Raw genomic sequence first — 10,000 nt, 5'->3', positions numbered from 1 at the left:
AAGCACAACTCGGTCAAGTGTTTCAATGCTTACTCAAAAAACAGTTCTGCATACAAAATTTTGAAAGTCAAAATCAAAAACTAGAAGACCCACAAAGGCTTACCAACAACTAGGTTGCTTCTCCAGTCATATTCAGAGTTACAGAGACAGCAGCACTCATGTTATCATAGCGTTACGTAGGCCTGCACGATATCGACAAAAAAATGAAAATGTTCCATAAAGCTGTCGGATATCACGATGACAGGGATCAGTCCCAGCTCAGAGAAGCTGGCTTGTAACTGTTTGTGCCGGTAATGTCATGATACCTCCCTGGCGCTGCAGGTATGAGGTAATGAGAGGTCACTGCCGCTCTAACGATATTATGGAAACTCATACTACAATAACAATACAAATACAATTTATTGTGCAGCCCCAGCATTATGTATTAATATGTATAGCAGCAAAATTTACTCTGTTGCACCAAGAAATAGCAAATAGATCTGGATTAAGTAGCCTAGTCATTATCTGTGCGCTGTGGTCTATGTGCAGTATATCTTGGCACAAAGTGGCTCCATTCAAGAAAGTTGCATCCATTGAAGTGTGCAAAACCATGTTACTACTACTATAACGTAAATGCTGGTTCAGGCTAAATGTTAAGGCATTTACTTATTCATAAAGGTACTAGAGGGAATCAGCATAACTAATTGTGGAATTTAGATAAAAGCAGCTACTTAAAGTGAAGGTTTATATAGGTGTCAGCACCGCCAGAAACACCAAAAGCAAGCTCCTATCAAAGAAAAGAGGCGTGCTCAATATCACACGTCACCCAGATGTTAAAAGAACTAACAATTTCTCACTCTCTCTGGTCCCCCACCTCACCAAGGAAGGACGAATCATAAGGAAGAATCCTACCTCTAGTCGACCATTTTTAAAAGGTAAATATGTTAAGGAAGATTTCCTTTGTCTGCAACATGTGGGCAATGCGATAAAGAACAAAGGAACCAACTACTAACAGACTGTTCTTGAACTAGTTTAAACAATTTAACTACTAAAAGTTTTTTCATTTAAAAAACTGTAGCCTGAGCAGCTGATGATCATTTAAGAATGCTGAAACTCTGTCCAGCTTGCAAAAGGCTGTCAATGGCCTCATAAAACGAAGCAACCAACTCCTTCATTTGAAACTGCAGACTTTTCCGGATCGGACATTATTTCCAACAAGCCAGGATGAGGCATCAACTTTCATCCTTTGAGGAACAAGCAATGGAAATCCCCTCCAAATTCCATTGAGGAATTCCATGAGGCTGACAGATGTTAGATATTTGAAAAATTAAACCAATACATGAGACAGAACTCTAAACATTGTCATAGTTTAAACATATTTATACGTGCAGCAAATTAGATCTCTAAAAATGCTTTCCAATTCTGTAGAAAAAGTTTACATATGGAAGCACCCAAAGAAGCATTGCTCTGTGGGCTAAAACCAAGCTGATATGTACTGATCTGACTCAAGTCTAGAACTCCAAGCATCAGAACATAATTACAGAAAAAGGATCAGTTTTATGCTGGCTACGAATACCCAAGCTGATGATAATGCTGATTAGACAGCAAGACAGATGGTTACTGTAAACAGAATAAAGACTACACTAAAAGTGTTCAGTGGTCTTTAACTGTAACTTTTTGTTGCACCAAAAAACCATTAAGCTCAATAATACAATTTGCAAACTGGACTTAGAACTCAACAGCAATACAATTATTCAGTTTAGCAGGAACCTCCTTGTCAACCAGACTTATCTTTAACAAAATGTTCCACTCGGAGTAAAATCTAGCTGGGCAGACATGCAAAGCTCAGATTAATGCAGGTAGGCGGTGAAGGTGTTTACATTTCAGCTGTGTGCAGACGGGTTGCTTGGAAACAGACGACAGGTGTAGATAAAACCTTGGAAAATATGAAATTGCAGATTACTTGTAGTATTAGTAATTCCTTGTAGTATTACTCGTAGTTGTTATAATTAAAAGGATAAACAAGGTGGGGGAATTATGCTAAACACAACTTCAAAGTTGGGACCATTGTGAAATACCAACACATTTGTAAATTTTGTTTGCTCTGTATTACATTGAAGTTATGACAGGAGCATGTATACCACTATTACATCACCTTTCCTTTTAACAACACCTGCACGTTTGGGCACTGAAGACGCCAATTGATGAAGTTTTGCTCCAAAATGTGCATATATACACATAGGGCTGGGCGATAAAACGATAATGATAATTATTGCGATTTAACTTTTCCTCTATATAGCGATACGACATGTTCGATAAATGTTCGATATAATACACCATTCTCACGTTCCCATGTTCAGCGAAAGCCTTGGAGGCGTTTTCTACTGCAAGGAAGGCGACACTACTCTGCTGTCGCCAGGAGAGGGCGCACTTCCGAGTTTTTCTACATGATTAGTGAGGGAGGGGGCCACGAGTAAGATGAGTCCTTAGCAACGGCTTAAACGCGGAGTTATACATTCCCTGTTTGAGTGGAGTGACTGACGATCTGTTCTCCTGTGACTGAGTGTGAGTGACAAGGTCAGTGAACTCACCTCTTTCTGTACATCCTGACCAGCTTTAGCAGCGTTAAATCACAATCCTCACAACTAAAGCGCTGTTGTAGCGCTCGGGCAGTCATATTTTAATATTAGTGCATTCCCAAGCAAGGAAAGTGAAAGAAAGAAGTGGGTTCATGTAAATTACAGCTCCGATTTAAATGAAAGCAAACTGAGGAAGCTGTGAGGCATTGAAGAGCAGGAGAGCGCTATCTTTCCAGGCTAGCTGTTTTTAGCAGCTGGCTAACTTGAAGCAGCGCTCTGTCACTCCAAAACACAGAGAATTGATGATACTGTAGATCAAACACGACACAAAAGCACCGTTTTCAGTTTAAACATACCTAAAAGGAGGGCTCTGTTTGTCTAGTGTTGATAACTACTACAATTGAATATCCAGTCGTCGCTAGCTTGTGTCTGAATACTGTGATGTCATTTGTAGCGGGGTAGCCGAGCGCTCGTCACCAGCTAAAAATAATCTGTTTTCTTTCTTAAATTATGACTATTACAAAATAGCCATGCTTTTCCAGCTGGTCAAAACAGCTCAGCAGACACTTTCTCCCACTCTCCCATGACAGAATTGTGAAATGTTCCACTGTTTGGTGAGTGTTTGTCGTGTTCCGACCAAAAAGGATAGTTTAAAACAGCAATTAACCACCCAGGTGCAAAAATCAGCCTTCAAACTTGAAAGAAATAATGATTTGACATTTATCGCGGTATGTATCGATATTGAATGATATGAATTTTGTTTATCGTGATAACATTTTTGTCCATATCGCCCAGCTCTATATACACATATGATACAGCACTAATTATGCTTTCACAGATGTGCAAATTACTCATGCCACCACTCAAGGTGGTCTCAGTTCGGTTCGTTTGTAGTTCGTTTTGTGGTTCGATCGATTTGTGCATTATGAAAACGAAATGGCCCCAGTCCGCTTTTCGGTGAAGACCTCGAGGCTCACCATCCACACAGCCACAGTCTTCCAGCACTTCAGCAGGTAAAAAACAGACCAACAAATATCACTTAAGGTTCTTCTCAGAATAAAGCTTGTCAGTGATCTGCGACAAGACAGCAGCCCTGACATATTAAAGCTATAATATGCGAGAGCCTGCATGATTTTACCGTGTTAAAGACTCATGCTGGGCACGCACGCAAAGCTGTTTTAGCTGCTTTCACACTAAACGCAGAACGAATGAAAATTCACCACTGCTCTTTCAAATACGCCATTTCATTGTACATGCGTATTTTCACCGGGTGGAGCTCACTAAAAGCACAGCCGAAAACAGAACCCACCACTGCAGACGTGCAGGGGCATTTTTCCAGGTTTGCGTGATGCACTTTGGCCAATCATTTCAGTGTGGCCAATAGGAGAGCAGGAGGCATGTGTGGTGGTTCTTCTCGCTGCCTGAAACATTACATTCACCAGAGTACGCTGCCCACTTTGCAAGCACTGTGCACACCATGAGTAGTGTGAAACATGTCTGAGTTCTAATGGAGTTGTGGTCTGAATCTGATGTCATCAGTGCTAAAAAGGAAAAATGAGCCCTCTTTACAGTTCACTTAGGGCGTTTTCACACTTGGGCCGTTTTAGTGTCTGAAGTGAACTCAGACTGCTGAGTTATGGTTTCTTTTGCATATGTGATCATGCCAAACGAACTCAGGCCCCTTTAAACGGCCCCAAAAACGAACCGAACTGAGCCCACCTCTTCATTTTGTTGTTCAATTGATTTGTACATTGTGAAAAAACGGCCCCAGTCCGCTTTAGCTTTGCTTTATGGTGAAGATCTCGAGGCTCACCGTACACACAGCCACAGTCTTCAGTATTTTAACAGGTAAAAACAGACCACCAAGGATCATTTATAAGGTTCTACTCAGGATAAAGCCTGTCCGTGATCTGCGACAAGACAGCAGCGCTGACAAAGCGATAAGATGCGAGAGCTCGCGTGACTTTACTGTGTTAAACCTCAAGCTGGGCAAGCAATTTTAAGCTGCTTTCACAATGAACACTGAATGCTGCCCACTTTGCGAGCGCTGCGCACACTGTGAGTGCTGTGAAAGGAGTCTGAGTTCTAATGGAGTTGTGGTCCGAGATCTCAAAGGACCAGAAAGAAGACAGTCCTCTTTATAGTTCACTTACATTGTGAACACAAAATGGACTGACGTCATTTGCAGTTGGTTCCCTTCCAGGTTCACTTTAACAGAACTCAGTTCGGTTCTTTTAAAACGAACCATGTGTGCCAACACTTACATCGTGAACACAAAATGAAGTGAGGTCATTTGCAGTTGGTTCCCTTTCATGTTCACTTTCATTTATTTGAAAAGAACTTAGTGAAAATACCCTTTTTTCCCCCCAAAGGTCTGGAACATTCAGTTGTGGTTTCTGGCTTTGCTTTTTACGAACAGAAAGCAACTGATGTTATGGTGATTTCACATAGTTCTTTTTGAATGAACCAAACTGAGTTCTGTTAAAGTGAACTTGAAAGGGACCCAACTGCAAATGACCCCAGTTCTTTTTGTGTTTGTAAGTGAACTTATAAAGAGGACTCAGTTTTCTTTGTGGTCCTTTTTAGCACTGAGGAGATCAGACCACAACTCCATCAGAGCTCGTTTGGCGTGTTCACATATGCACAGAAAACCACGACTCAGCGGTCTATATCCAATTCTCAGGAGGCGAGAGATGTCATCAGACATGTCTACTACTCTCCTAGTGGCCACGCTGAACCGATTGGCCCAAGTGCATCGTGCAACATTGGAAAAATGCCAGTGTATCTGCAGCGGTAGGTTCCATTTTCAGCTGTGCTCTCAGCGAGCTCCACCCAGTGAAAATCTGCATCTGCAATAAAAGCGCGCACACCATAAGCTTTAACACAGTAAAATCAAGCAGGCTCTCACATCTTATCGCTTTAATATGTCAGGGCTGCTGTCTTGTCAGAGATCACGGGCAGGCTTTATCCTAAGTAGAACCTTATAAATGATCCTTGGTGGTCTGTTTTTACCTGCTGAAGTGCTGAAGACTGTAGCTGTGTGTACAGTAAGCCTCGAGGTCTTCACCATGAAGCAAAGCAAAAGCGGACTGGGGCACTTTTGTTTTTACAATGCACAAATCAATCAAATCACAAATTACAAACCAACTGATTTCTTTTTGGGGCCGTTTAGAGGGGTCTGAGTTCATGTGGCGTGTTAACATATGCAAAGAAAACCATGACTCAGCAGTCTGAGTCCACTTCAGACACTGAAACGGCCCAGAGTGAGGCCAAAATCAAATGTGTTCTGTGGGGTGTGTGTGTTGGTACCTCATAGCCATCGCTGAGGTACTGTTATGCTTAGTTATTCCAAGGTTTTTATTGGCTCTGATTTTTCTTCTCTTTCTAATATTGCCCCCTATTAGTGTGCTCCCTCATCATCAACCAGAGCCCTTCTAAAATACAAATGGATAGAATGTGTTTTGGTCATTTAGACATGGAACATAAATTTGTTGTCATAATTGAAATAGTGTCATTATTTTAACATACTTCCAGCATTTTCAAATACCGTAGGATAACTTAATGATACACCATCCAACCCTACCATGAAAAGCCACCTTTCGTACACTGCATTGACGTTAATATCTCCTCAGTGACAACCACTAGGGAAATATTAATGTGTATAATGAGATAAACGGGTTTTAGGAAAAAGGAAAACACACATACCTCATCCTCAGCAAAGGGCTTGGGTTTAAGTGCAGGTACATGCACCTCCTCATAGCCTTTTCTTTGTTTGCGGAAGGAACCATCAGGCAGCTGGCAGCGCTTGTTTGCCATGAAGTGACTACCCTGGGTAAAGGCAAGGTCCTCCAGATCCAGCAGTTGTCGCGCTGCCACTGACTGAGGGGAGAGCGCCAATACCTACTTCAGTCACTCTACGTAACCTCTGTACCTGTTATTATTGAATTGAAATAACGACCATAAAACTAGTTATGAAATGCTTCACTATACCTCTGCATGATCAATGTCCATAGACTCCAGATCATTGTCTACCCGCGACTTCCTCACTCTTTCCCTGCGAGATCTCTCTTCCTACAAAATAGATATTTTAAAGTTACTGTTACAGTACAATATTTTTATGAATAATGTGATGTCATGACAAACAATACTAATTACCAGACAATACATATTAATAGACAATAGCGCACTCACTCGAATAATGTCCTCCTTCTCAGTTTCCTGCAGTTGGTAAAGAACTTTGGACAAGTCCTGATCAGCTTCCATTTTGCCGATTATTCTCTCCTTTTCTGCTTCACTCTGAGCACTGGCCAACATGGTACAATAGAGGACTACAGAAGACAAAATAATTAAAGTGAAAAGAATAGATTAATTATTATAGCATGTAGGGATGCGCCGAATCAGAACAAAACGAAACATTTGGCCGAACGTGTTATTAATTTTGCCACTTTTTTCACAACTGCATAAATTAAAAAGGGCTAAATGTATTTTTGTCTTGGTTTTCAAAGAAAAAAAAAAACAAATAACTAAACTGTAGTTTAAAAGTATTTATTGAACATTGAACATTAACATCCCAGCAGACAAACCAACAAAGCACAATGACTTAAATTTGCTAAATAAATAAATAAAATAATTAATTTGCACCCCAAAATGTGAATAAATTAAATAAATAAATTAGTAAAACAAAATATTCTCATAGAAAAAGATAATAGCGTTGGTATAAATTGTTCGGCCTTTTCACTTATTTCACTTTTGGCCGAATATTTGGTGAATCCCTAATAGCATGGACTAAAAAGTAGTATTTCCAACATACCAATAAATTTACATCAACATTAAATTATCTATACAATATAATTAACATGCCAATATAATGATAATACCTGTGTGGTGCACTTACTCATGCGTCTGTGCTGGCGTAGGACCTTGATGAAATCAAAGGTGTTAAAACCAAGCAGAAGTACCAATTGATTCTCGCATTCTCGGTCATCACTAGCAGTCTGCAAAAAAAAGTCAAAAGAAAAGTCAGCCCATACACACTCAAAGAAACAGTTTGAAATATGGGTGGGAATCTCTAGGCACCTCACGATTTGATTACGATTCAGAGGGTCGCAATGTGATTATAAAACGATTATCGATGCATCTTGATGCATCTTTTTTTTTTATATACAGAATTTCTATTTTCTCACTGTGTGACAACTTGGAACTTTTAAAGCAAAGTATCTGTAATGATCCATAATGAATTTACTTCCAAAATCTTTTATTAATAAATCCAATGGAAGTGATGCGGCAAGTGAACTGGAAGGCTCTCATTCACTGCTCTTGTTTGGAGCATATGAGACGCAGGCTGCCACTCACCTGCGATAAAATGCACAGTTACGGTGAAATAAGATCCTGTGGCAATAGGTGTCCACACAGTAGATTACAGCTATTCTACCCGTTTTCTTTAGTGATTTCATAACTTTTTCATAATGGTTTTGGTCTCGTTGTAGAGAGTGGGGGGGGGGTCGACTGAGTACGGATGCAAATACTTTGCAAAGAGTTTGTAGTTCGCGTCATCCTTTTCGATTTGGGTGGAAGCTCTGACATCGCTTGATCAATGGTCCTCTGGTTGGCAGCAACTACAAACGGGCAGAAAATGGGTGGAAACATGTAATATGCTCCACAGAAGCCAAAGTGCTTCCATACGCTAGCTCGAGGGTTGGCAACCTACGGCTCTTTTACTGGCCTGGTGTGGCTCCACATCAGAGTTAGATTTCTAGGTAAAAAAAATAAAATAATCCTCATTTGCAGTAAAATAAAGCTCTGCTGATTGTTCAAACACAGTTTCAACAATAAATGATCTTAAATGCTGGAATTAATGTAGCCTACAACTGCTAGTTCACCTAGCTAGTAGCTAACGAAAAGAGAAAGATTTAAGACGGAAATCCATAATCTGGAGACGAATAGGCTTATTTGCATTTACAATCACTCAAGCTGGTTTCCTGATACATTTAATCTGCAATGGGAAACTGTCAAACACTAAAAAAAAAAAAAACACATGAAACTGAAGTCAGTTTCTCGATCCACCTCAAATGGTGCAGCAGTTACATTACAGCAGGCACCATTTAAGGCGGAACGGGAAAATTCGAAAGAGAAGCTGGCGAATGAGAAGCGACTTTAGCCTCGTAAAAAGTAGAACATTGAGACATTTTACAACAGACTATTCTACTTTTGAGGAAAAGTTTCAGGCTGGTGATGCAAGAAAAGTGGCTACACCTGAGCTAAAGCTTAAAGCAGAGCAAAGTAAGTTTTTGTTTGTATTATATTTTTAGCCTACACCTGGACATTAGTACGTGCCGAGACACATGTACAACCAAGATGGTAAAATGGACTCAAAATGTTAGGGCCGCCAAGGTGATTTGATTTCTGTTGAAAGGACAAAATGACTCATTTATATTTGTGTTGCGACCCCTGCACTAGCTTTTAATGTAGTGTGTATGCCACAGACTGTCCGCATCGCGATGCATTTAAGAATCGATTTTTCTCCACACCCCTGGTTTGAAATATTGTTTTTCAAAGTTTTCTTGCTTGCTCATGGAATGCTGTGGGACAGTTTCTGGACTAAATAATAAATTCAGGTGATAACTCCGGAACACACTCTCAATGAGAATCACAAAGTAAACGGAGACATTTTGGGGAAAAAAAGAATGGGGGGGGGCGGTGCTCTCTTCACCTTAAGAATCTCCAGAACCTCATCAGCTTTCTTCTGAGACACAATGGCATCATCATAGAAACGGCTGAGTTGTCGCTGAAGCCAAAAAGCATCAATGTCTCTTGGATGAAGGTCTTTCTTTTTGGTTGTCATCACATCTCCTGCACTTCCCAACTAAGGAGAAAATGGTTTTATTAAAATGTGTCCTGCGTAGGTTTTAAACACAAAAAGCTTGTTGTATTTCTCTAAAAACATTTTATTCAAATTAAACTAGGGTCTAATGACTTCCACAATTTCCATAACTGAGTAATGAGTTCATTATGCTTTAAATGAATGGATAAATTGGGAACAGTGCATTTATTAATTATGTAGCTGATTAGTTGGATCAGATGTGTCGGGAGCATGGAAAACACTAAAATGTGGGCCTCAAGAACCAGGTTTGAGAAACACTGTTCTAAAAAATAAATAAATTCATTAATAAATAAAGGGCTCCTATTAAGAGTAAACTAACAGCACTGCATCACACTCTAGACAAAAGAATATATACAATGAATAATGTGTAAAGACAAGAAGCAGAGAATCAAACTAATTGCAAAAAAAACAAACAAACAAACAAACAAACAAACAAAAAAAAACGGTCAGTGACTCTCAAACAATGAATCTCTGCTCCCACGTCCAAATACACCACCCAAGCAGGGTTGCCAGATTTCATTGTCAGATTATTAGAGGCCCAAGCACCGAAGGTGCTGGAACC

The 10,000-nt window shown here is 40.0% G+C and overlaps 1 protein-coding gene across 3 annotated transcripts in view; it reads right to left on the bottom strand.

The window, feature by feature from the left end:
* snrnp200 (small nuclear ribonucleoprotein 200 (U5)) overlaps positions 1-10,000 on the bottom strand; it is a 77,219-nt gene that overhangs the window by 47,225 nt on the left and 19,994 nt on the right. For all 3 annotated transcript variants that reach the window (XM_036578598.1, XM_036578599.1, XM_036578600.1), the window contains exons 8-12: positions 9,268-9,420; positions 7,453-7,552; positions 6,750-6,886; positions 6,549-6,629; positions 6,264-6,437 (exon numbers count right to left, since the gene is read on the bottom strand). In XM_036578598.1, coding sequence (XP_036434491.1) covers positions 6,264-6,437; positions 6,549-6,629; positions 6,750-6,886; positions 7,453-7,552; positions 9,268-9,420 — 645 coding nt within the window. The remainder of the gene's footprint in view (positions 1-6,263; positions 6,438-6,548; positions 6,630-6,749; positions 6,887-7,452; positions 7,553-9,267; positions 9,421-10,000) is intronic.

The sequence above is a fragment of the Colossoma macropomum genome, unplaced genomic scaffold, assembly GCF_904425465.1.
Source record: "Colossoma macropomum unplaced genomic scaffold, Colossoma_macropomum, whole genome shotgun sequence".
In the NCBI taxonomy this organism is placed as follows: domain Eukaryota; kingdom Metazoa; phylum Chordata; class Actinopteri; order Characiformes; family Serrasalmidae; genus Colossoma; species Colossoma macropomum.
The sequence above is the reverse complement of the archived record's forward strand: the minus strand, read 5'-3'. Positions and strand labels throughout refer to the sequence as shown.